Below are 23,397 nucleotides of genomic sequence, written 5' to 3' on the forward strand. Positions count from 1 at the left end.
CATTTAAACGTTCCAAAGACTCGACATCACCATCATCATCATCATGAACAGCGACATCAGAGATCTCATAGTATAGGTGGGGACGATACCCCGCCTCCAGCTTATCCTTCGTTTATGCAGCAACAAAGATTACCTCAGTATGATCAACGAGTTGTTAGTTTGCCGGTAGCGGGTTCTCGATTGCAACCGCCAGATGATGTTGAGCAAGCTAGGCGTAGTAGTAATGATGGTATTTATTATAGTCGACGTGGAAAGTGATGCGGTTCCTGAATTTGTGTTTTTGAATGTTTTTTTTGCTGTATATAGATTTTGCCTTTTTACCTGTTCTTTTTTTCGAAGTTTTTTTTGTAATTTTAATACAGTACACAAGTATGTAATATTAATAAAATACTTTATTATTTATGATTATATATCAAATTACTGATCACAATCAGGCAGATTACTCATTCAAAAGTCCACACGCGTTTCCTTTTTTTCTATTAATAATATAAGAATGGCCTATACCAAATTAAAGATAGAGAGCAATTCAGTGGTGGAACAAGCGCACATGGTTCTCGACATAGACAATTCCTTTAGAATCAGCGGCAGCAAATACGGCATCGTCTTGAACCGAGCCACTGGCGGCGGCGATGTACTTTACGCCACTCCGGGCAGCTCTGTAGACGTTGTCTGCAAAGGGAAACTATATTTGAAAGGAGGTCAGTATCGGGCTCTTAAGATTGATCTAAAAAAACATACAAATGCATCAGAGGAAAGTGAGACGCCTTCGAGCTTAGATAGCCATTCCTTGCGCTCCTCGGTAGTAAGCGGTACCGGAAGTTCAGCAAACTTCGACTCGTACTCCGACTTCTCCGGGTCCTCATCCGGGATCTGATTCGACACATAGAGATCAATAGCGTTTGACTTGTCGGGCCGCTTAACGCCCTTAGCCCACTTGAATGCCAAGACGCGAGGGTGATGACGCAGCCACCAGTTATCAGCCTTGTCGCCAGCCAAACGCGTGCAGTGAATACGCGACTGCTGACCGGCACCGAGACCGATAAGCATACCGTTCTTTGCGTAGGCAACGGAATTGGACTGCGTGTACTTCAGCGCGATTGTGGCAACGATGAGATCAGTGACTGCTGAGGCGGGCAAATTTTTGTTCTTAGAAACGATATCCTTGAACGAGGCCGCATTAATGAAGACATCGTTGCGCTTCTGCGCAAGCGAAACTCCATAGACTTGACGGGTCTCGACGGCCTCGGGTGTGAATGACGGATCAATCTGCAAGATCGTGTACTTCCCACCTTTCTTCTTCTTGAGAATCTCAAGCGCCTCAGCAGAGTATGCTGGGGCAATGACACCATCCGAGACCTCGCGCGAGATGATCTTGGCGGTGATGGGGTCGACAATATCGGAGAGCGCGATCCAGTCGCCAAAGGACGACATGCGGTCGGCACCGCGAGCGCGTGCATAGGCAATCGCAAGCGGAGTCAGGTCCTCATCCGCAATGTCATCGACGAAGTAAATCTTCTTCTCGACGTCGGACAAAGGAACAGCTACCGCTGCGCCGGCAGGTGAGACATGTTTGAACGAGGCAGCGGCAGGGAGATTGAGTGAGATGGAAAGTTCCTTGACGAGCGGCCACGAGTTGAGCGCATCGAGGAGGTTGATGTAGCCCGGAGAGCCTGCAAGGACCTTGAATGGTAACTCGCCTTGTTTGACGTAGGCCTGCGCCGGCTTCTGGTGCGGGTTGGCGCCGTAGCGCAAGGTGAGCTGAGCTTTTGACTCTGCGTATTTCTTACGGAAGAAGTCAGCAATAGCGGCGTCATACTCAGCTGTGTGTTCGAATGCCTTGAGAGCGTAGGCATTGCGAGCGTCGGCAGAAACCTCGCCAGCCTCGAGTTGCTCGAGAAAACCGGCGTAGTCAGACGGGTCCGAGAGGATCGTGACGCGGGCATGGTTCTTCGCTGCGGCCCGCAGGAGGGTGACACCACCAATGTCGATCTCCTCAACAGCCTCTTCAATAGTAACATTGACCTTTGCAATGGTCTCCTTGAATGGGTAGAGGTTGCAGACAACGTAATCTACTTTGTCAATGCCCTGAGCCGCGAGGTCGGCCTCGTCGGAGTCGATGTTGCGGGCGAGAATACCGGCATGAACGGCGGGATGGAGAGTCTTGACGCGGCCGGCAAGCATTTCAGGAGCGTGAGTAATGGCAGAAACATCTCTGATCAAGAAGATCGTGTTAGTGGTAACATTGCACAAAAATAAGCTGATTCACACGGAGAAGGAGCAAAATAAGAGCGAAAAAAAGGGCAGACGCACTCGACAGGAAAGCCGGCTTCGCGCACGAGTTTAGCGGTGCCGCCACTGGCAAGCAACCTGATGTCGTGCTTTACGAGGCCCTTTGCAAGGTCCAGCAGACCAGTTTTGTCGTATACGGAGAGAATTGCGGTCTTCATTGGAGGATGCTCGGTGCTGGGCTGCCGAATGGAAAAGTTTCAGGCATTTGCAAGAGTAGTTTTACATCACGTGATAGTGACGTAATTATTGTACTAAACCCTTAGGGTTTGACGATTGCTGGCATTTAAATAGAGATTGCTCGCTCCGCTGTTTTCTTTTTCTTTTTTCTTTTTTTTTTAACGCTTTTTAACATTGGACCGCGGGCTTTGAGTCCGAATACAAGTATTCCTATGAGAAGAGCACTTTATAGTGCTTATCGAGGAGGTATGTGAATCTAGGCAGTTCAAATGGAGAAGAAATATCAACAGATCTTGGGTGCAGCGAGCTTTCTGAATGTTTGTTCATTCTAAGGTGTGCCCTTCGTGGTCCCGGATGAGGCTAGGTGCAATGATCTGCGGGACATTTTGTATTTAATTGTAGAATACTATTATTATTATTATCATCATAGACTCATAAAAGCGCTTTGAGAAACAATCGTAACTAAATTTCTTCTGAAAATTCTACGCGGTGGCTTGCCAGTCATCCGTGGCGGTGCGTACGTGGCGGTGTAATCCTCGGCCCTTCCACACTCGTCTCCATCGCACACTCTCTCACACCCATTCTTTCCTTACTCCATCACCAACAATGGTACTCTTTCTACTGTAATACTGTATATATAAGTCATGCTCTAACTTCTCCCTCTCCAGACATCTATTGGCACCGGCTACGATCTCAGCAACAGCGTCTTTAGTCCAGGTACGTCTCCCACCTTCCACGTCTTTATGATCCTCAATCTAACCTTCGTTTTCTACTTCAGATGGCCGGAATTTCCAAGTCGAGTACGCAAGCAAGGCTGTAGAGGCAGATGGTACTGCAATTGGGATCCGATGCGCTGATGGTGTCGTCTTTGCTGTTGAAAAGATCGTGTCTTCGAAGCTACTCGTTCCTGGTGCCAACAAGAAGATCCAGACTATTGACAAGCATGTCGGTGTCGTATGTCGTTAATCTCGTTAGGACTTTAGTTTATTGCTTTCTAATTTCTTCTTTGTGTCAGGCCTACTCCGGACTCACTCCCGACGGTCGTCATCTCGTCGACCGTGGCAGATCCGAATCTTACAGCTGGCGAGGTCTGTACAAGTCCCCTATCGGCGTGCCCATCTTAGCCGATCGTCTTTCCGGTTACGTTCAAGCCTACACTTGCTATTCCTCTGTGCGTCCATTTGGTGTCTCCGTCATCGTCGGTGGCGTAGACAAGTCCGGCCCTCATCTTTACACTATCGAGCCATCCGGCGCGTTCTGGGTGTGTCATCCACCTTTGCTCTCACGTTAACTACTCACTAACTATATTTCTTGCCTCAGGGATACATGGGAGCTGCTACAGGAAAAGGCCGCCAAGCAGCAAAATCAGAACTAGAGAAATTAGACTTACCAAACATCTCGGCACGCGACGCCGTCAAAGCCGCCGCAAAGATCATCTACATTGCGCACGACGACTCTAAAGACAAAGATTTTGAGCTCGAGATCTCTTGGGTTTCCACCTCCGAAACCGGTGGTGATCATCAGTTTGTGCCAAAGGACCTTCTAGACGAAGCCGAGAGACTGGCAAAGGCTGAGGATGATGATGACGATGACGATGACGATGAGATGGATGAGGACTAAACTTGTATCATAGCATTTTCCCACATAATACAGCTACGTCAAACTACTACTCATTTACTTATTACTTGGGTCATAAAACAACTATATTATATGTAAAGTAACACAACAGAAATACTTTTTAAGAACTTTTGCCAGCACTCTAACGGTATCTCCACAAGCTGAGAGTGTTGTGCAGCTTCCAGGTGTGTCTTCTGCCGCTGTTGGTCTTGTTGTATCCGTGTCCCTTCTGGATACCACGCGAAGCCTTGCCGGCGCTTGTGAGACCACGCGACTCGCGGTGCTTGTGCACAGGGTTCGCGATCCAGTTGTACTTGGCTGAGTTGCGGATAGCGTTGTGCTGCGGGTCAACGAGGATAACCTCGAAGTACTTGTACGACGAGTCCTGATTGACCCAGTACGAGTTAAGGACACGCAAGTTGGGGCAACGACGGCCAACACGCTCCTCAGCGGTGGTGCGGAGCGAGCGCTGGTACTTGAGCTGGTTAACTCCCATGTTGGTGGGCTTACCTATTCAAAAGAAAAAAAAATGTCAGCTTCCATGTTTTTTTCTTTCTTTCACATCTTTTAAAACTGCATTAGCATACCATAGGTAGCACCCTTGTGGACGGGTTTCTTGCGGCCTCCACGACGAACGCGGATTCTGTAGATGACAAAGCCCTGCTTGGCCTTGTATCCGAGACGACGAGCCTTGTCCGGGCGCGAAGGACGCGACGCACGGTGGACAACGTTCAACTGACGGTACTCCCAGCAGCGGACACGAAGCAAGAAGCGGAGAACATCCGACTGCTTCTTACGTTGGAGCTGTAATAGTATAGTTAGTATTTCATTTTATTCAGATCGCGAGCATTCAAACGCCTATTTCTTTTCACGTTATTTATTTTAACCCAATAGCATAACTCTTTCATCTGCCTTTATATCACGCTTAATGACTGGATAATGGAGAGATATGCTGCAAGATCTCAAGAAACATAGAATTTGAATACAGCGGTCATGAAACTCTTCAAACCCAGCTATTCGACTCATACCTCTTCCAAATATTTATAGGCACCCACTAAAATATCAAATTAGTATCATTTAATCTATGAAATCGTTATTGCAGAAAGGAATATTCTTACTTGTTAATGAACCTGTTGCTGACTTGGTGTTGCTGAAAGGGTTGGATTCGAGACGTAGGAGGTTTGCTTGCGTTGACAGACCAAGTGCGGCGGGCCCAGCACAAACCCTACAACTCTGTCCCAAAGTGTGACTGCTATTTGTAAACCCTACATCTACTATCCGGTTAGGGCTACCTTTTGGGAAGTTTAAAAACAATGTTATGCTAGTCTGACCGTCCGGCCCATTTCTTGCTCGTGACCGTCGCGCGCACTTGTCTCCTTCTGCGCAAATTTTGTTTAGAACAGTCTACATTTGTATATTTATTAAGTTGAAGTAATGACTCGACGAAATCGCTCGCTAAGACTAGCCTATGTCGACTACGCTGCCGCTCGCGACCGCGCGCCTGAGCCGCCAAATACTTTTCTAACACCGATTCGAATCTTTTGCGCCAACGTGGCAAACTGCTGTCTCGGCCGCACAAATCCTGATAATGGATACAGAGTGATGAGTTTATGGGTGAACGCTTTGGTGAACATGTGCGGTGCGCTAGGCGGCGTTACTTTGATGATCTTGTATGCTCAGGATCTACAAGATACTTATCGTGCTCGCAATCGCGGCATAGAGACTAACAGAACAGAGATAAAACTGCTTGGCGGAATTTTTTTCGCTGCTATCAGCATTGTCTTCTCCATGGTTAAGGTTAGTCCTGCTATTTCTGTCCAGATACGAAATTTTTATCCTCTGTCTCTATTTCTCTGTCTCTGTTTTCTGATTTTCACGGTGGCTGGAGGAAAGCGATTCGGGAACGCCGACAGCGCAAGTTCGCACGACTTCTCCATCGGGCGTAACCATAATTGGATTGTTTCTTGCTTTTTACTTCTATACTGGCTTTTTGTCTCGTGCATTGCGATATATGAGCGAGATCGAAGATCCGAGCCTCCACATAAACCGCGCGCGCTTTCAGATTTGAATAATCTACCGCCTGAAATTCTTAGTGAGGTGTCTCCTATTCAGATGCCCAGTCAGTCTTGTCATATGTACGAAACTGGCACAGATATGGAACTGAATAACGATGGCTCGCGCAACTCAGTCAGTCCAATAAGCTTACGCTCTAACCCGCGAACCACGAGATCAAACGAGCGACGCACTCCAACATATTCAGATTTGCGACCGTTGACACCAATGGTTTCTAATCCCCCACAGCTTCCCGTTGCCTCTTTTCGTGGACCAAGAAACCTTGCGCCGCCAGCTTATTCGCCCGTTGATCCGCTTCAGTCAGATACCCCTCCAAACCCTCCCAACAGCCTTGAAGACGAGACCGTGTTTGATTGCCGCTATGCGCTAAGAAAGCGATCCCCTCCTCTGCCGCCGGGTTCTCGAGTGCCGCCGAGAAAAAGACCATAGCTGTTCTGTTTGCTGTTAATTTTGTCTTGTCAATAATAGCCTTGCCTTGTTCAGTCTCAGCAGTATCCCAGATACCTTATCTTTTTTTTATTGTTGCAGTTACAAATCAACTCAATTCTAGCATTCTATTTTGATCTCTGTAAAACTTTTATTCATGCAGTGGCATCGCTAAAATTGATGTAGTTCAAGTACATAGTCAACACAAACACCGAAACCTCCCAAAATGCTCTCCGTATGCTCTTATTCTATAGTTTCATGTATATCTACAGTTGATGCAGATACATCTTCGGTTGCTGAGCTTGACTCGGATACATCGCCGGCCGCAACTTCTCTCACAGATTCTTCTGTGGTATCTTGAAATTCATTTTCGGTCAATGCGTCCATGGTGCTTGCCAGCTCGGCAACAGACAAAGAAGTATCCACAGACTGCTCTATCGATGTATTCTCAGCCGGAGCTTCATTCTTGTTCTCGTCCTCATCCAACTCCTCCCAAGACGTTGCTACAGGCTGCGGCTCCTTCTTTGCCTTTTTCGCCACAGCGGAGCTTTCTGCCGTAGACTTTGGTGCCGTAGCTCCCAGCGCGGCAAATACGTTATAGGACGCAAATTTGGCTTTCAAATTAGCATTACTCGAGGAAGGCGTTGTAACTGTCGACCATGCGCCGCTCGAAGACTTGCTCTCGTCTGAGCTCTCGCGATAGGCAATGACATTGTCGCGCGTCAGCCAGCACAGTTCGACAACTTTAGCAAGCCGCTGCTCTGCCGTAATAAATCTTTTCAAGCTCGGCTTGATCACCAATAGCTCATGCTCAATTTGTCCAACTTGAAGACCAAGTTCTGATCCATTGCGCTGGATTAAGATAACATCCTCATCAGTAATCCATGAGGCTGTGAACCGCAAGTCTGAAACAGCATTTCTAGCCATCATGTTATCAATGCTACGCTCTAATTCGACACGAGTCAGGCCAAACTGAACATTCTCCAAGAGAATAGCGTTATATGCCTGTTTTGGCGTCCGGCGCATTTGCAGCGGCATACTACTATTCATAGATCCAAGTTTAGGTGCTCCAGAGCTCTGTTGTTTCTTCGTCCAGATCGCGTGTGCTTGCGAAAGATTCCGCTCCGGTAACGCAGTGCGCGAAGTGCGATGTAATACTACTGAGCGATGAGGTTCTGGATCCTGGCTTTCGGAATCAAGGTTATATGCTTCAGCAATGCAGTGAATGAATTGTCGCTGCTGGCTGCGCATAGGAGGGAATGCCAAAGAACGTTTGGCAGCCGAAGATACGACGAATGAGTCGATGATTTTTTCAATACCCTCGCACCACTTCTTGTTGGTTCCATACAAACGTAGTGTGATATCAGAATGAGTGACGGTGCTTGACGACGCTGACGATACTTCAGTATCGATATTTAATGCCTCGGCCAGTTTAGCATTGCGAGCCAGGAGCGCGCATTGGTCATTACTTTTCGATAGTTAGTCGCCAGACGCAAATATTAAGATTAAAGGAAAGATCTCACCATTTGATCACTCTCAATGGCGACTTTGTCGTTTTGGTAGCATTGCATTTCACAGTCCTCTTAAGATTCCCACAATGGCATTGGATTTCAATTGGCGTAGGACAGGGTTTGTCTTCCTCACACTGGAAAGGTGAATGACATGGCGTCTCATCGGGATGCCCGCACGATTTAACTTTGCCGCATTGCTGTTTGCAAGGCGATTCGCACTCGCCTTCGCGATGACATGGTTTCTTGCAGTGATGAGAACCGCAAGATAGAAGCTTGTTACAGATAGTGCCGCAAGATACGTTGCGGCGGCTACATGGCTGGTTCTTCAGAAACGACTTGTCGCACATGCATCGGCGTTCGACAAAATATGGACTGGATTCTAGTTAGTTGTGCTTATCTAGAAAGTTGTAAATTGCCGCATTTTCATTACCATTTGGGACACTCTTCACTATCGAGATGACAGTTATGCTTCACAGCAGGGTGTCCACATTCAGGTACTCTTGTGCACTGATAGGTGCATTTGGGTGGTTTAGTGCCACAAGGAATCGGCGGCATCATCTTCGTTCTCCCGCAGTGACACGAAAGTTCATCAAAGCTTGCTTCAAGACACGGAGGACAAGGTCCGCGATGACAAGTTATCTGACATCGATGATTTCCACATTTAAGCATATTGTTACAGGTAACTGTACAGATATGTTGCGGTTCGATGATATCTTCAAGTGCTTGCTGTTGCTGTATTATGTCTTTCCGGCGATACTTTGAGACTCGCTCCAGGCCAGGTTTCTCTCCTGGACAACATGGTTTACCGCACTCATGACGCTGGCAGTTGAGTTGAACTCGGCAAATTCTTTTGCAGTGAGGTGTACCAAAAATCAAGTCCGCACTTAAAAAATCTATTAATATAAATTTCAAGTTGAATAAACTCTCAAAAACTTACCAAGGAAGAGTAATCTGATTGTATCCACAAACACAGGGAACAATAACTTCTTCCACACAAGGTCCGCAAGCTCCAGAATGACAAACTAGCTTACATTGATGTCCACAAAGCAAAGTTTTTTCGCACTGGTCGCGACACGTGGGAATAGGGTCTTCGCAACTCGCCCGCTCGTGTCCTAATATTTCAGAGACAGAATGCTTTCCACACGGACACGATGTAATTACATCGGGACTAAGTGGACAGTGAGCTGGTTCGAGATCTTGAACGTGGCACGTCTTTTCGCAGCTGTGAACGCCGCAGTCCAAGTCCCTGCCGCACTTGTTATCGCACTTCCAGATTCCAGTCCACCATGCTTCGTCGCCATCTTCATCAATGAAAAAACTTTTGCGAGCAGGCAAAGTTTGGCAACACTTGATATCCTTGTCTTCCTTTCCACAATAGCAGCTACTATGTATAGGAGCCTCGCAAGGCCCACATAGCCCAGTATGACAAGGTCGAGGACATGTGTGTACCCCACAAGCCATCATCTCCCCACAAACAACTCCACAACTCCACCCGTCATATTTGGTATCTACGCATCGCCATTGAGTGTTTGATTTACCGCAGAAACAGTCAAGCGGTGGTCCCATAGCGGTACATTTCGGATGTGGCCCAGGATGGCAAGATATATTACAAACATGCGGACAGTTTGGATATTCATGCGAGCAAATCTGGCCACAGCTATGCGGTGGAAATAATGGTGACTGGTCAGGATTCTCAACTTTGCCGCACCAGCAGCGGTAGCGATCAGGAATCTCCTGACGAGCAGTTTGACAGCCGGGGCACCGCCAAGCAATTGGAATTGTAGGGTCTGCACCTGGGGCTGCAGCAGCCGTGTCTTTAATCTGTTTCGCCCATTTCTGAATGCAGTTAATATGGAAAGAGCGATAACATGTTGCACATGTCCAGATTTTTGATTTGCGAGTGACAGGGCTGATACAGATCATGCACTCATAGGCCCCAGAGTGAATATCTTGGAGCATGCTAACAGCCAGCGAATTATCCGACAAATCATGACCAGAAAAATATTCATGCAGATCGAGTGACGAGGTTGGTGGTGGGCGATGAGCGTGCTGGTGGGTTTCATGCTCATGCTCCTCGTCGTCGGCTGACGGAATTGTCAGTTGCGCACCAAAGTTATTTCGAGCACGATTCGTTTTAAGTGCCTGAGATTGTAAACGTACAACTTCTTTGGGCACGCTACCAGTGCCACGCTCGCGACGACGAGTTCTAGTAGAAGGCTGCTGATGCGGCGACGGCTGGTTGATGAACGCTTCGATACCTATTCCCGACGGCACGAATTCCTGTGCGGTCACGTTCAACGTATTATTGGCAGAATAAGTCTCATCAGAATCCGCCAGTCTGTCATTTTTATTGTTCGCGCGTCTATTTCTGTTTCTTTGTCTTGAAGTGGAAGAGGAAGGACCAGAATCGCTAGGATCCAGAGTTCGCACCTGATTGCTGCTATTTTGGCTTGTATGCGATGACAGGCCATTGGCGTCTTGTTCAGTAAAATCGTTCGCATTACCTTTCCGTTCTATTCGAGAGCGTCTACTGCGTCGTGAACCAGTTGACACGGTAGCATCGCCGATATCGTCGAGTACCTTGGATGCCTCATTTTCAGGCCCTTTCGCGGGCTGCTTCTGTCCACGACGTCTAGATCCTCTAGAATGCTTGTTTCCAGATTCGGAATTTTCGCTGGAACGGTTGTCGCCACGCTGTCGATGCCTAGAGAGATCTTCTGTCGCTGCTGGATTAGTGGTTCTGTCGGACATAGGTAGTTGCCGCTGCGCCTCCACTTCTGCAGCCATAATGTGTATGAATATATACAAAAGTAGTTGCAAATATCAAGACGCCGCTAGTAGAGAGACAGCTCAAATAAAAAAAGAAAAGCTAGAGAAAAAGAGAGGAAGTGGACCTGTTATAAATGTTTATGACTAGCGATGAGAAATCCGACGCAAACACCCAAAAAGCTCTGTATGCGCCACAATATGTGGCAGATGACGACACAAGACCCAATGTGCGCACATTATGCGCTTGCGTGCGGCGCATTGTGGCACAGTAGCTGGCTATAGAATGAAAGTTGACTCATAAATTGAATCTGCGCTGAACCACTAGTGGATTCGGCAATTATTAAAGAATACAGTTAAACTATTGAGTAATAGCTACTTGTTACAGACTAGTCTTTTAGACAAGGTCTGGAATGGAGTAGTGCAGAATGTAGAGTGGCATTCGACTCCCAACGCGTTCACTAAACCAAATCCAGAAAAAATTGTATAGCGAGTGCTCACTGTGTGTTTGTGTCCTGAGCAATGGCGAAGGGCGACCGCAAATCGAATGCCTCTCGAGGCATAATAGTCTCAGGCAATGCTGGGAACTCGTCTAAATCAAAAGCAAAGACTACAGCAATTGCTGAAGGACAGCTTCCGCTGCAAAAGTCCGCGCCGTCGGCAAAATCCATCGTCGCTTCGTCGTCGTCGTGGACGGGGAAGCTGCCGGCCACGCTTCTACACGAGCATTGTCAGAAGCAGGGATGGGAAAAAGTGAATTACGATATGGTGTGTATATGATTAAAGAGTCTTGCTGGTCAAGTTATCAATTGAGAGTGCTAACGATGCTAAATTGGAAGATCCATTCACCAGGCGGGTTTACGGCGACAGCGATACTTGCGGTTCGTAACCCAAAGACAAGTCAGATAGAGACAGTCAAATTCAGACCACCAGATTCGCTTCTTGATCCACAACCGACAGCCTTAGAAGCACGTCACTTTGCAGCTACATTCGCCTTACATCGAATCGCATCCCACAAAAACATGGCAATGATTCTTCCCGGCGAACACAAGACGCTGTGGCGGAAAATGGAAGACATAAGGCGACAAGATGTTAAAGCTGGAAAAGCACATCATTATTCAGCAGATCCATTTTTGGTTCAAAGAGAGCAAAATGACGCGAAGGCTGCCGTCGCCGCAAAGCAGCAAGAGAAGAAAGAAGAGAAAGCCGCAATTGAAGCAGGCATCGTGGCACCCCGTCAGTCCACCGTGTCAAAGAAAGGTTGGGAGAGAGTACCATCTATTGAAATGTCGCGAGATGTGCGCGCGTTGGTTGAGACTTGTATTAGAAGGTATCATGTTTGGGAGAGTGGCGACTCAAAGAAAGGAAGTATATCAGACGAAGAGATAAATGAGCTCATTGGACTTGGGTTTCGTGATGTGCATGTTGTTGAAGCCACCAAATATACTTCTTTTAAGCAGGAAGCGTTGGGTATTTACTTCTTTTGTAACCATAGAGGAAAAAATACTTACTTTGTTTTTAGAATGGCTACTGATCCATGTTCCAGAAGACGATCTGCCTCCCAGATTTCTTCCCGAAAACTACACCCCAGGAGTAACTCTTATTACCGGATCGATCCAGTTAGAATATGCCGTGAAAAGACTCTCACAAGCTGGTTTTCCTGCTGAATTGGCGCGCGAGACAATCGAAGAGTTTTCTGGCGACGAGTGCAAAGCCATCGAGAAGCTCATTTTTTCATTGCAATATCCGGAAGCAGTTTTTGAATTTATTGAAGACGTCGGCGTGGAAGTGGCATGGAACGAAGAAATCGAGACGCTGGCGGCCATTTATGGCGATCGATTTGCTAATCCGCTATCGGAATTCATCGAAATCAAATTATCTCTTCCCTCATCTCCTTTATACAACAAGGATAATCTATCACTACGTTTCCACAAGTCTTCCGGCTATCCTGCTTATAGGATTCCATCTATTTCACTATTTGCCACCGAGAACAATCGGCCAAAGAATCTGCCTGCCTATATTCGTCTATCAGCCGTGCTAAAAGCAGCAAACTATGCCGCAGAGAATCTTGTATCTGTACCAATGATTTTCGATATCGTCGAATGGATGCAGGAGAATCTTGTCGATATAGTTAAACATCCTGTAAAGCTAAAATCGCTTTCAGGGGCAATCTACGGAATCACGTATTCTGGCGAAGGTGATACGATAAGTGATATTTTTGCGAGTATGAATCTTGGAAAGGGCCGAAATGCACAGAGATCTTCCGGTCGATTAGGTCCCATCCGTGTCAGCTCTCAAGAATTGAAGGAGAAGTTGATGAGGAAATTGAATGATCCAAAGATGGAAGCAATGATAAACTCCCGAATATCGTTACCGGCCTGGAAAAAACGCGAAATAATTGTCGAGACGATTCGCAGAAATCAAGTCACGTTAATCACAGGCGAAACCGGTTCTGGAAAATCTACTCAGTCTTTGCAATTTGTACTAGACGACCTTATCGAGGCCGGTAATGGAAACACCGCAAATATGCTGTGCACGCAGCCGCGACGTATTTCCGCCATGGGACTTGCTGCTCGAGTGGCTGACGAACGTGGATGTGCTGTTGGTGAACAGGTAGGATATGTTATTCGTGGCGAGTCGAAGGTCTCTGCAGCTACGCAGCTACGATTTATGACTACCGGTGTGGTTTTAAGAATGCTGCAGGTCGACCCGCAGAGCGCGCTAAAAAACGTCAGTCATATCTTTATCGACGAAGTTCATGAGCGCTCGCTCGATAGTGACTTTTTGTTAATCATTTTAAAAAGATTAGCGCAGGTGAATAAAAGGATCAAAATAGTGTTGATGAGCGCTACCGTTGATGCGGCGATGTTTGCAAATTACTTTGGTGGGGCGGGACATGTTAATATTGAAGGTCGCACGTTTCCTGTTCAAGATATTTATGTAGATGATATTCTGCGAGCTACGGGATTTCGTCCTTCCCTGCAAGGAGTCAAGTTCAGCAAAAAGACTGAAGAATATACGAACAAGAAAGTACGAAGTATTGATGATTATACAGATCGTCACGCACCAAAGCAAGAAGAATCTACGATGACTGAGGAAGAATATGAAGACTCGTTAATGGGCAAATACATCGCTGCACTAGGAGATCGTATCAATTATGATTTTCTCGCCGCAGTGGTCAAATATATTGACAAGTCGCTTGGGGATAAAGATGGTGCAATCCTGATTTTTTTACCAGGAACAGCCGAAATTTCGAGATGTATATCAACAATTTCTTCGGCATCGTCTCATTTTCATTGCTTGCCGCTCCATGCTTCGCTGATTCCGTCTGATCAACGTAAAGTATTTTTATCTCCCCCGGCTGGCAAGCGCAAAGTGGTTGCGGCGACGAATGTTGCCGAGACATCGATCACTATTCCTGACGTGGTCGCCGTTGTTGATTCTGGGCGTGTCAAGGAGACCGAATTTGATCCGCAATCAAATATGACACGTTTAGTGGAAACGTGGGTATCGCAAGCAGCTGCAAAACAGCGACGAGGGCGAGCCGGACGAGTATCGAAGGGTTCTTGCTACAAACTGTACACCGCCAAGGCTGAAGTTGAGCGGATGCCGGTTCGTCAAGTACCTGAAATTGGACGAACGCCGCTCGAACAGATTTATCTGATGGTAAAGGCAATGAAAGTTGGCGACGCAGGCAAGTTCTTAGGCGAGGCTTTGGATCCTCCTGATGTCATGGCGATCGAATCTGCTCGCAATGTTCTGATTCAGGTTGGCGCGCTCGATGAATTTACATCTGAATTGACTCCGCTCGGGAGTCATTTGTCGACTATCCCTGCTGATCTTAAATGCGCAAAGCTACTGGTATACGGCGCTATTTTCGGTTGTTTGGATATGGCAGCTGTTATTGCTTCGATTTTGACGGCAAGATCTCCGTTTATGTCTCCTGCTGAGAATCGAGACGCGGCTAAGGTGTAAGGTTTTCTGTTTCTTCAGTACACACAAAGTGACTTGACTAACAACAGGTTAGAGCCCGATCGGCGTTTTCTAATGGCCATGGTGATGTAATTGCTGACGCTCGTGCGTTTATGGAGTGGGAGACGCGAATAAAATCCTCTGGATATCGCTCAGCGCGTATGTGGTGCGAAGACAACTTTCTTTCTTTTAGAACCCTTGAAGACATTGCGTCTACGCGCGACCAATACTTGCAATCCCTGCAAGAGATTGGATTTATAAAATCCACGAAATTGCCCCCCGCACCAGCGTATACTAATGAGCAACTGAGTCTTGTGCGGACAATTTTAGCTGCGTCAATGAACCCATCCATCACGCGCATTCAATTTCCGGAAAAGAAGTACATGGCAATGAGTTCTGGAGCTGTCGAGTTAGATCCGGAAGCTAAAACTATTAAGTTATTTACGCGAGACGACGGTCGAGTGTTTATTCATCCTAGCTCGACGTTGTTTACTGCGCAGTCGTTTATAGGTGGTGCCGAGTTCATGTCTTTTTTCCATAAAATGGCGACCTCCAAGATTTTTATTCGCGAATTAACTCCCTTTGGCGGATATGGATTGCTAATGTTTTGCGGCACTCTCGGTACTGACTTACTGGGTCGGGGCGTGACGGTGGGTAATTGGGTGCGATTAAGATGCTGGGCGAGGATCGGTGTGTTGGTGGGTAGAATGAGAGTACTTTTAGATCAAATTTTGGCGCTGAAGATCGAGGCTCCAGAAGTTGATGTGAGTGGGCATGAGATTGTACAGGTAGTTAAGCGGTTGATAGATCAAAATGGGCTGTAAATTTATGTCTTCTACAATACTATTCGAATATGTAGATTAGATGAAAGCCATCCAAGCCAAATTCCTATCGCGCTAAACTCCGATTACTGAGAGGAAAAAATCCAAAACCTATCTATGAGAACCCAATGTCAAAGTGCTAGATTTCGCAGACGCAATAGCTTTCGCCAGCGAAAGTCGTCTAGAAAAATAAGAATGTGAGGAATTTGTCGCCGTTGTAGCCGCCTGTTCGGGCGGATCTGTAGCTTGTTTTGCAAATTTATGAGATGAAAGAACTGAATCGAGAGTCGGTACTCGTGTAGACTGCTTAATACACTCACATCAATATTTGTATAATTAAGATTGGAAAATTTTTAAAAGAAGGGGGCAGTCACGTTCAATGGAGTTATTGAATTGGAAGTATTCAAATTCTGTCCATGCCGTTCGGCAGCACCTCGTCTAACCAAGGTAGATCCAACCACGATCTGTCTCCGCAACGTCGGCTTCAATTCGCGGTTCTCGCTCTCAAGGCGGCTATCGATTGTAAGAATTGATGATGCGACTCCAGTTGATCCAGTACTTCCTTGTCGTCTTGAAGCTGTACTTGAACTTCGACCCGATATTGAGCTTGCTGAAGAAGTACTTGATAGTAATGGCTCCAGGAGTGTGGATGGTGAAGAACGATGAGCTAAACTTGATGAAGTAGCGTCGACGGTTGGTTGCCTGGGAATATAAGTTGGCGGAATTGATGCAGTCTCAGAAACTCGGTAAGCGGCGCTAGGAAACACATTTTTCGGAGGATATTTTCGTCGGAGTCGCGCCATTATCCTCTTTAATAATTCATTGTACTGGTTAAATGAAAGTGTGGAGAGAATACTGAAAGTTTCCGCCTAGTGCCGAGAAGGGCGAGAACTTTAATCAGCCTCACGATGACTGCAATGCTTTCGACTAGTTACAAGATTTTTGATTTATATTTCATAGTATATACTTCTAGATATTCAGTTCGTCAAACAATACTTTTTTTATTCATCGGCAAAACAACTGAACTTTATATATGAATGTTGCAAAGAAATGGCTGAAAACGCCAGCAAACGAAACGCCTGTATGTTATAAACATCTCAAGAAACGACGACAAACTATTAACTAAATCAGTCACAGAATTGATGGCCTCTTCGAAACGCCGAAAATTATCACCGCAGTCCTCATCACCTCCGAAAAAGCGCAAGCAGGAGTTCACATCCTTCCGCGACGCTCTTGCAATCTACATCAACGATCCCAAACTTCATCTCAACGACAAGACAATCATCAGATACACAGACACAACGACATTGATTTACGACAAATTTCCTAAATCAAGTATTCATCTCCTTCTTCTTCCTCGAATTCTTGAAATTTCAACTCTGCACCCATTCAAAGTCCTATGTCCAAATATCTCGACCTTTAAAGACGATTATTACAATCTTCTGAAACCAGCTGTCGATGAGGCAAAAGGTGTTGCGCTCACGCTCCTGCAACGAAAATTTAATCGCAAATTTGTCGGAAGCGATATAAAAGCAGGCATCCACGCGTGTCCTTCATTATCTAATCTACACATTCATATAATTTCCGTCGACAATTACTCTCCGTCTCTGAAAAACAGAAAGCACTATAACTCTTTCAACACGGATTTTTTCGTTTTATTTGAAGATTTAAAGGATTTGAAAGTCTCAGATAAAAGAATAAATGAAGAGGAACTTTATTCTCAACAATTACTTAAAAAGGATCTGATTTGTTGGCGATGCGGAGGAAACTTCGCTAACCAATTTAGAAAGCTGGACGCTCATCTCGCCGAAGAATTCAAGGCATGGCTGCATGAAAAGGAAGAAATCTCAAGCACAATAAACCAGCCCGCAAAGCATAAAGCAATAGCATAATAAAAATGATTAATAGAAATAAATACATACATTAGAAAGAACATACATTATACACAAACATCTGTACACAAAAAAGAAGTACATGGTAAAAGATCCATCCATACACCCGTTACATGACAACAAAATCACATTTAAATCATATATCCATGTAGGCTGGAACACAAACAAACTAACAATTTTTCTATGACTCTCACATCGCACACGGCAAGACTACAAAATCCATAAAAGAAAACAAGTGAACAATTACATTATAAAATGGATTAGCAGTTCTCGAGAAGCAAACAAAACACACACAAGAGGGAATAGTGAAATGATAAGTCAAATAATTAAAAAGTAAGAAAAGAAAAAGACGCCGCAGCAATGATATTGGAGAGAGATATTATAGCTATTCTATGACATCATCGTATTATCGGAATTGGCAAAGCTGAAGTTCTGTCCAGTGCCATCGTACGCCGAAGCATCCTGGCCACCGAATCGGAAAGTATCGCCGGCAGTCTGAGGAGCGAGATCAGCATCTTCGACAATATCCTCTTCCGAGAAGTACTTGTCGATAATGTTGTATGCCTTCATGTAAATCTCTTCGTTTTCATTCTGCTGAGTAGCGTGGATCTTCTCCATACCACCGGCCTCCTCAATGTACACAGCATAAACGTTGATACCGTTGGTCTGCTCCTTATCCTGCTCGCCAACCTTGAGAATATTCTCAAGACCATCAAGAGCAACCTGGATAATCTTATTATCCATGCAGGTAAGCAAATCGCAAAGAGGTTTGATACATCCTTGCGAAACAAGGAATCGGATCTGATCAGGTTTAGCCAAGCCGCCCGAGGTAGCATTCGAAATAGCCCAGCAAGCCTCCTTTCTGGTCTTGAAGTCGGCGTTTGCAAGAAGGTTGATCAATGGCGGGATCAGATTGCTCGAAATGACGGCTTCAATCTGAGCATTGTTGCCAGCGGTAATGTTGGAAATAGTCCAGCACGCCTCCTTGCGGATGGCCTCTTTGGGGGAACTCAAAAGAGAGAGCAAGGCGTTGAGAGCGCCAAAGTTGATGATCACCTGAGTCTGCACGTCATCGCCGGTAACGATATTGCCGACCGATCGCAGAGCCGGAGTCTGGACCGAAGTGTTGGGATGCCTAAGGGAAGCCACGTTAGTGAATGCAATCGCAAGGGTATAATTAATAAATCCAGCACACATACAAAAGCAACTCGACTAATCTTCGAGGAATACCAGCCTCAATGACAGCCTGGATCTTATCGTTCGAACCGTCAGAGAGATAAGAAATAGCCCAGCAGGCATCAATCAAAACCTCATCGTCCAAGGAATAAATAAGTCTAGCTAGCACAGGAAGCGCAGTCGAGATCGTAGCCCAATCAGGCTGCGGCGCCTTACCGCGGCAGAAATTGGAGAGCGTCCACGTCGCGTTTCTGAGCATGCTCAACTTGCGCGAGTCGTTCAAGAGCGCAAGCAAGGGACGTAAGGCGCCTGCGTTCAAGACAATATCGCGACATGCGGGAGAATCACCAGCGATGTTGCCGAGTGCCCAGACTGCCTGCTCGCGCACGTCGGCCTCGGAGGAGTCGAGTAGCTCGACAAAGATGGGGATCGCGCCGGCATCAATGACGACACGAGTTTGCTGCGACGATCCAGAGGCAATATTAGTCAGAGCCCAGGCAGCCTCGAATTGGATGATTGAGTGTGGCGATCTGAGAAACTCAACAAATCGAGAGACGACACCGCACTCAATTACTTTTTCGATGGGCGGGTTGCGCTCTTTCGACAGGAGTTTTCTAAATTTGATAGTTGATTGGATCTGCGCATCGATGTTGTCAGAGAATACACCCTGAATCATCTCCGGAAGATCCTCATTGAGCTAGGCGAGAGAAAGAAAAAGTCAGCTTATAGATCAGAAAAGAAAATCACACACGCATGCCAAATGATTGACGTCATAAAGACTATTTTCCAAATAAAACACAAAAGAAAAAAAAACATTGAGGTAAAAAAAGCATACCTGGGTCTCAGCAGTAGACTCATCCTCACTCTCACTCTGGATAGTCTCGATCGGGTTTTGGGGCAGCGTCAAGTTGCGACGTTTGGCGAGAGATTCCTCGCGTTTGGCCTTTCTGATTTCGACCTGGGCCTCCTCACGCCGGCGACGGAGCTCGTCGGCGCGGAAATGACCTTTATTTTTGAAGTTAGTCCGACGATGCTCGGGCACAAAGCGGCTGGTAGAATCAGCATCCATGATGGGGTAGGAGTGGCTGAGCGAGAGGGAGAAGGAAGTGAAGAGACAGAGGCGGAGAAGCGGATTGAGCAAAAAAAGTTGACGACTAAGATTTTAGGCGTATGTTTGTTTTGGAGTGAGCTGTCGCTAGTAAATAGATGAAGCCTCAAGTGCACTGTACCTATGCGGTTACGCCATATACACAGAACATCAAGGTTACATCTGACTTGAGGTCACTGCTAGTCGCGTAATCACGTGACTAGAATGAGTAAGCGCGACGGATACCAGAGTAGATGATTATAGACTGAACATAGACAAGTATAGTCTGGGTATTAGGCGAAGTGAAGAGATACCGAGTGTTTGAAATTTGATTGTTGGTTTCTTATTGCCTATAGATAATTGTATGGCTGACTGACAGTCGACCGTGGTTGAATGGCTTTGTTATTAATTCCAAGTTATGCAAAGCAATAAGCAAGTCCTCTATTTTATTACGTATCTACTAAATGTTCGTAGCAATCTAAATCTACTTCAAAAGAAACCGGACAGAGACCCAAAACATAACTCAAATCATTTGCTCTTGCCAGCTCGTTCATGTAAACATACGTTACCCTACACTAAACTGGTCCGACGCGCGTGCCTTTGTCTAACGCGCTCTATCTTCTGCATAGTCATAATATATGCGGTCGCACGCTCTGCTGTGCTCTTTGCAATCGATCAGTCACTGTCGAATAATTCTCTACGATCAGAGCTGACCTGTCTTTCTGGAAGAAATCAAAACCAATGAATATCACGTTCTGTCCTGAGTTTAAAGATCTGTCGGAACAATTTGTTTGCGCTAATCGTAATGCAAGATATATTGTCGCCGGCCGAGTAGAGAGCCTAAAGGTCAGGACAGTAGGAAATGCCAATAGTATGTTTTCTCTTTCTTTTCACTTTCTTTGAAGATAATGGCAAAGCTGAGCAAAGCGCCTTTTTTGCAGATACTATGCTGTCGCTGATCATCAGTGATCCATCGACGACCGGCTTTGCGTCAAAGCATTTACAGTTTAATGCGTTTTTTGAACAACAATATTTAAGTGGTCAGCCTCAGTTTGACGTTGGATCAATGATTGCTATATATAATGCTGGGGTGAGCTATTCCTAATTATTTGACTTGTGTTGAATTTATCCGAGTGATACTAACTACGCGTCTCAGTTACAAATAAAGAAGAGCCGATTACTAGGATCAGAGGACATTCAAGGCGTCAAGGAGGGGCAAAAAGGATATGTTCTTGCTCTTAACAGCAATAATCGAACCTGCCTTTATTTATCCTCAACTGAGAATCCATCCGAAAACAGTATAAAGACTCTTCGCACCGCCCTCGTTAAACTGAGAACAAGCATGCAGCGGGCCGCTCAAGGAGCAGAGTACCTCTCAATTAGTCAAATATTTGGCCTTGGCACATCGCGACCGCCGTCGTCTAGCAGTCAAGTAGTCGAAGCCGAAGTCCCGGCGCGGAGCCCTCCGTCGCCGACATCGCTCATGCCAATGAGAAGCCTGAGAGCGAGCTCGAGCATTAAATATGACATTGTGTGCGAGATTGTGGCATCGTTTTCAACAAAGTTGGATGGACTCATTATTACTGATTATACGGAGAATCCAGATTTCCCGGTTACGAGTAATCCCCATAGTCCGCCTGGACGCTATTGCATGACGATAAAGTTCGATCCGACACCGTATACATACATCACTAAGAATTGCGTGGTTGGAGATATTATTCAACTGCAAGATATAACAGTAAGCTTTTACGAGAATCGGGATAGACAGAGTAATCTAGTAGCCGCGGCGTCGAACGATAGTCGTGTAAAGAAACTGTCAAAACTTGATTCATTGGCGCAAAGGTTATGTTTACGCAAACAGAGGTTAGAGAAAGAGATGGGTGGCTTTGAGGTCAAGAATAGGAGAGATTCAAGTCGAGCGGCAGCGTCGATTCCGGATCTCGAAGAACTGCGCGCGAAATCGCCGAGAGAAAGAGCTTACTCGATGAGTTTGGAATCGGCGGCATCGAGTCGTAAGCGAGCTAGTTCGGTAACTTCGGACTCGACAAGAGCGTCAGAGAAATCAGTTTCGCGAAGACGGTCGGACGTGACGGATGCGCCGAGTTCTGTGTCATCGAGCCCAGAGTATATTTCTGAAGCTGAGCAAGTCAAGGAGGAGGGTCGACAATCGAGCGTCGAGTCAGATGGTGAGTCTTTTACCTCTCTTCTATTTTTCTCTTTCTTTTTTTGTAATATTCTTTACTAACTTTGTTAGTTGATGATTTGATTTCGATTCAGCAATTAATGAATGAAGGCCAAGTTGGTCAGACGTATCACGTACGCTGTATAATACGCCGACTTGTTCAAGAATCGTGGGAGAGTACGATAAGACAACATAAGTAAGATATATATATATATATATAAATTCTCTTTTAACAAACGGGAAAATTGACAGTGATTTTGATTTATAGTGACGGCGCATATTTTCACATAAGTTTAGTGCTTGCAGATAGTACAAAGGATATTATGGCATTTTGTTCTGGTGCCGAAGCAGTTAGGTTTTTGGAATTAGAGCCGTTAAAGTATGGCTTTTCTTTTGTTTATTATTTTCGTTAAGAAGAAAACTGACGAGTGAGCGTTTAGAACGAATATTCCTCAAATTGAGAGAAAGTTCGCAAAGATCAGTGACGCAAAAGCATGTCTCTTCCGGCCTGTGAATGTCTGGATTACGGTTAAGAGAGGCCCAACTGATTCGACAAAAAAATTTTACCAAATAAACGAATGTACGATTGTTTCCAAGTGATTATATACTAAGGATTTATTGTCGTCATTGTTTCCAATATGTTTTTTGAAAAAAACCCCGATTTGACAGCCAGAACTGTCCAGTAGTCCGTTAACTGGGTTGAATTAGTAGTGTTCGAGCGAGTGAATATGAAATGGCTGTATTTGTTCTACAATTATTGTTGTAAAAATAGACAATTTGTCAATCTAAATTGGTCTCCCTCTCGTATTACTCACTACACCCAGTACCCACAGGTTGACTCGCTCTATTGTGAGTCAATCCGGCGGAATTGATTCACGCTCCCCATCATCATACCTGACCTGAAACGCCGTCGCCCTTATCAATTATAAAGCACAGACACGTTTTAATTGAGGGCTCTTCCGACCATAGTTGTTTCGCTAGATTTTGCCTAATGCACCGCTAATAGCAACCTTCTTATTATACGAAGCCATTGATTCTCCGTCATCTGGGTAGGACCTTGTATTTTCAAGTTGTATGATATCCACGTGTCAGATGTGGTCGGTCTCCTAGTCAGATTATTATGGCTCCATAGCTCCTTGGAAACTGCTATATGAGTCTAATCACTCGCGCTATTCTTATATGCGGTAAAGTACGAGTCGTCATTACCTAAGTACTCTCCGTAAAACCCCAGATCACTCCATTATTCATTTGCTATCATTACGTAATGCTTAAAATATGAGCGATATCATCAAGCTAACGACGCATGGTGTCTCCGGCCTGGGTCTTGAGAATGCAATACCTCTGCACACAACAGCAGATATTTTTTTGACGATAAATCGTAAAAGCGCGCCACAGGACCAGACTTGAT

General features: G+C 45.7%; 10 protein-coding genes across 10 annotated transcripts; 5 read left to right on the forward strand and 5 right to left on the reverse strand.

The window, feature by feature from the left end:
• Nucleotides 1–374: 374 nt before the first annotated feature.
• V2V93DRAFT_365100 (cytidine deaminase-like protein) lies at nucleotides 375–2,466 on the reverse strand. Its single transcript, XM_066908993.1, has 3 exons — nucleotides 2,311–2,466; nucleotides 739–2,212; nucleotides 375–682 (listed from the first exon to the last, which is right to left on the reverse strand). Exons 1-3 carry the CDS (start codon nucleotides 2,445–2,447, stop codon nucleotides 527–529), a joined length of 1,767 nt encoding a protein of 588 aa, XP_066767269.1. The 5' UTR covers nucleotides 2,448–2,466; the 3' UTR covers nucleotides 375–526.
• Nucleotides 2,467–2,962: 496 nt separating this feature from the next.
• Nucleotides 2,963–4,135, forward strand: V2V93DRAFT_365102 (nucleophile aminohydrolase). Its single transcript, XM_066908994.1, has 5 exons — nucleotides 2,963–3,075; nucleotides 3,135–3,183; nucleotides 3,245–3,420; nucleotides 3,482–3,727; nucleotides 3,787–4,135. The coding sequence occupies exons 1-5, from the start codon at nucleotides 3,073–3,075 to the stop codon at nucleotides 4,084–4,086; spliced, it is 774 nt and encodes a 257-aa protein (XP_066767270.1). The 5' UTR covers nucleotides 2,963–3,072; the 3' UTR covers nucleotides 4,087–4,135.
• Nucleotides 4,136–4,151: 16 nt separating this feature from the next.
• Nucleotides 4,152–5,307, reverse strand: V2V93DRAFT_365106 (60S ribosomal protein eL15). Its single transcript, XM_066908995.1, has 4 exons — nucleotides 5,202–5,307; nucleotides 5,112–5,137; nucleotides 4,671–4,887; nucleotides 4,152–4,593 (listed from the first exon to the last, which is right to left on the reverse strand). Coding segments are annotated over exons 1-4 (612 nt in total). The 5' UTR covers nucleotides 5,203–5,307; the 3' UTR covers nucleotides 4,152–4,225.
• A 129-nt stretch (nucleotides 5,308–5,436) lies between these two features.
• On the forward strand, nucleotides 5,437–6,805 carry V2V93DRAFT_365109 (uncharacterized protein). The gene has a single exon (XM_066908996.1). The coding sequence runs from the start codon at nucleotides 5,518–5,520 to the stop codon at nucleotides 6,583–6,585; it is 1,068 nt and encodes a 355-aa protein (XP_066767272.1). The 5' UTR covers nucleotides 5,437–5,517; the 3' UTR covers nucleotides 6,586–6,805.
• V2V93DRAFT_148211 (uncharacterized protein) lies at nucleotides 6,706–11,022 on the reverse strand. The gene is made up of 4 exons (XM_066906866.1): nucleotides 9,031–11,022; nucleotides 8,524–8,976; nucleotides 8,106–8,465; nucleotides 6,706–8,050 (listed from the first exon to the last, which is right to left on the reverse strand). Exons 1-4 carry the CDS (start codon nucleotides 10,878–10,880, stop codon nucleotides 6,826–6,828), a joined length of 3,888 nt encoding a protein of 1,295 aa, XP_066767273.1. The 5' UTR covers nucleotides 10,881–11,022; the 3' UTR covers nucleotides 6,706–6,825.
• Nucleotides 11,023–11,181: 159 nt separating this feature from the next.
• Nucleotides 11,182–15,672, forward strand: V2V93DRAFT_365114 (P-loop containing nucleoside triphosphate hydrolase protein). The gene is made up of 4 exons (XM_066908997.1): nucleotides 11,182–11,627; nucleotides 11,699–12,329; nucleotides 12,382–14,830; nucleotides 14,887–15,672. The coding sequence occupies exons 1-4, from the start codon at nucleotides 11,382–11,384 to the stop codon at nucleotides 15,653–15,655; spliced, it is 4,095 nt and encodes a 1,364-aa protein (XP_066767274.1). The 5' UTR covers nucleotides 11,182–11,381; the 3' UTR covers nucleotides 15,656–15,672.
• On the reverse strand, nucleotides 15,628–16,544 carry V2V93DRAFT_365115 (uncharacterized protein; the record flags this gene model as incomplete). Its single annotated transcript, XM_066908998.1, has 2 exons — nucleotides 16,027–16,544; nucleotides 15,628–15,955 (listed from the first exon to the last, which is right to left on the reverse strand). Coding segments are annotated over exons 1-2 (617 nt in total), but the record flags the coding sequence as incomplete, so codon positions are not given.
• V2V93DRAFT_365117 (HIT-like domain-containing protein) lies at nucleotides 16,410–17,582 on the forward strand. Its single transcript, XM_066908999.1, has 2 exons — nucleotides 16,410–16,733; nucleotides 16,784–17,582. Exons 1-2 carry the CDS (start codon nucleotides 16,703–16,705, stop codon nucleotides 17,542–17,544), a joined length of 792 nt encoding a protein of 263 aa, XP_066767276.1. The 5' UTR covers nucleotides 16,410–16,702; the 3' UTR covers nucleotides 17,545–17,582.
• V2V93DRAFT_365118 (armadillo-type protein) lies at nucleotides 17,529–19,875 on the reverse strand. The gene is made up of 3 exons (XM_066909000.1): nucleotides 19,556–19,875; nucleotides 18,744–19,417; nucleotides 17,529–18,679 (listed from the first exon to the last, which is right to left on the reverse strand). Exons 1-3 carry the CDS (start codon nucleotides 19,787–19,789, stop codon nucleotides 17,935–17,937), a joined length of 1,653 nt encoding a protein of 550 aa, XP_066767277.1. The 5' UTR covers nucleotides 19,790–19,875; the 3' UTR covers nucleotides 17,529–17,934.
• Nucleotides 19,876–20,414: 539 nt separating this feature from the next.
• On the forward strand, nucleotides 20,415–22,773 carry V2V93DRAFT_365122 (uncharacterized protein). Its single transcript, XM_066909001.1, has 6 exons — nucleotides 20,415–20,678; nucleotides 20,749–20,897; nucleotides 20,964–21,993; nucleotides 22,062–22,185; nucleotides 22,258–22,368; nucleotides 22,430–22,773. The coding sequence occupies exons 1-6, from the start codon at nucleotides 20,549–20,551 to the stop codon at nucleotides 22,587–22,589; spliced, it is 1,704 nt and encodes a 567-aa protein (XP_066767278.1). The 5' UTR covers nucleotides 20,415–20,548; the 3' UTR covers nucleotides 22,590–22,773.
• Nucleotides 22,774–23,397: the final 624 nt, after the last annotated feature.

The sequence above is a fragment of the Kockiozyma suomiensis genome (assembly GCF_038497685.1).
Source record: "Kockiozyma suomiensis strain NRRL Y-17356 unplaced genomic scaffold V2V93scaffold_3, whole genome shotgun sequence".
NCBI lineage: Eukaryota > Fungi > Ascomycota > Lipomycetes > Lipomycetales > Lipomycetaceae > Kockiozyma > Kockiozyma suomiensis.

Excerpts from the sequence above, each read along its gene's own strand:
- V2V93DRAFT_365100 (XM_066908993.1), bottom strand. The coding sequence starts at position 2,447 with ATGAAGACCGCAATTCTCTCCGTATACGACAAAACTGGTCTGCTGGAC. Across the intron at positions 2,213-2,310 it reads GAAGCCGGCTTTCCTGTCGA|AGATGTTTCTGCCATTACTC; the intron begins GTGCGTCTGCCC and ends CTTCTTGATCAG. Across the intron at positions 683-738 it reads CACTTTCCTCTGATGCATTT|TTTCCCTTTGCAGACAACGT; the intron begins GTATGTTTTTTT and ends TTTCAAATATAG.
- V2V93DRAFT_365102 (XM_066908994.1), top strand. Across the intron at positions 3,184-3,244 it reads CAACAGCGTCTTTAGTCCAG|ATGGCCGGAATTTCCAAGTC; the intron begins GTACGTCTCCCA and ends TTTCTACTTCAG. Across the intron at positions 3,728-3,786 it reads AGCCATCCGGCGCGTTCTGG|GGATACATGGGAGCTGCTAC; the intron begins GTGTGTCATCCA and ends TTCTTGCCTCAG.
- V2V93DRAFT_365106 (XM_066908995.1), bottom strand. Across the intron at positions 4,888-5,111 it reads CCTATAAATATTTGGAAGAG|CTCCAACGTAAGAAGCAGTC; the intron begins GTATGAGTCGAA and ends ATACTATTACAG. Across the intron at positions 4,594-4,670 it reads CCACAAGGGTGCTACCTATG|GTAAGCCCACCAACATGGGA; the intron begins GTATGCTAATGC and ends TCTTTTGAATAG.
- V2V93DRAFT_365109 (XM_066908996.1), top strand. The coding sequence starts at position 5,518 with ATGACTCGACGAAATCGCTCGCTAAGACTAGCCTATGTCGACTACGCT.
- V2V93DRAFT_148211 (XM_066906866.1), bottom strand. The coding sequence starts at position 10,880 with ATGGCTGCAGAAGTGGAGGCGCAGCGGCAACTACCTATGTCCGACAGA. Across the intron at positions 8,977-9,030 it reads AATCAGATTACTCTTCCTTG|TGCGGACTTGATTTTTGGTA; the intron begins GTAAGTTTTTGA and ends AGATTTTTTAAG. Across the intron at positions 8,051-8,105 it reads CCATTGAGAGTGATCAAATG|TAATGACCAATGCGCGCTCC; the intron begins GTGAGATCTTTC and ends ACTATCGAAAAG.
- V2V93DRAFT_365114 (XM_066908997.1), top strand. The coding sequence starts at position 11,382 with ATGGCGAAGGGCGACCGCAAATCGAATGCCTCTCGAGGCATAATAGTC. Across the intron at positions 12,330-12,381 it reads TTTTAAGCAGGAAGCGTTGG|AATGGCTACTGATCCATGTT; the intron begins GTATTTACTTCT and ends CTTTGTTTTTAG. Across the intron at positions 14,831-14,886 it reads AATCGAGACGCGGCTAAGGT|AGCCCGATCGGCGTTTTCTA; the intron begins GTAAGGTTTTCT and ends ACAACAGGTTAG.
- V2V93DRAFT_365117 (XM_066908999.1), top strand. The coding sequence starts at position 16,703 with ATGGCTGAAAACGCCAGCAAACGAAACGCCT. Across the intron at positions 16,734-16,783 it reads CGCCAGCAAACGAAACGCCT|TCACAGAATTGATGGCCTCT; the intron begins GTATGTTATAAA and ends TAACTAAATCAG.
- V2V93DRAFT_365118 (XM_066909000.1), bottom strand. The coding sequence starts at position 19,789 with ATGGATGCTGATTCTACCAGCCGCTTTGTGCCCGAGCATCGTCGGACT. Across the intron at positions 19,418-19,555 it reads AGTCTACTGCTGAGACCCAG|CTCAATGAGGATCTTCCGGA; the intron begins GTATGCTTTTTT and ends TCTCTCGCCTAG. Across the intron at positions 18,680-18,743 it reads AGATTAGTCGAGTTGCTTTT|GCATCCCAACACTTCGGTCC; the intron begins GTATGTGTGCTG and ends GGCTTCCCTTAG.
- V2V93DRAFT_365122 (XM_066909001.1), top strand. The coding sequence starts at position 20,549 with ATGAATATCACGTTCTGTCCTGAGTTTAAAGATCTGTCGGAACAATTT. Across the intron at positions 20,679-20,748 it reads GACAGTAGGAAATGCCAATA|ATACTATGCTGTCGCTGATC; the intron begins GTATGTTTTCTC and ends CCTTTTTTGCAG. Across the intron at positions 21,994-22,061 it reads ATCGAGCGTCGAGTCAGATG|TTGATGATTTGATTTCGATT; the intron begins GTGAGTCTTTTA and ends TAACTTTGTTAG.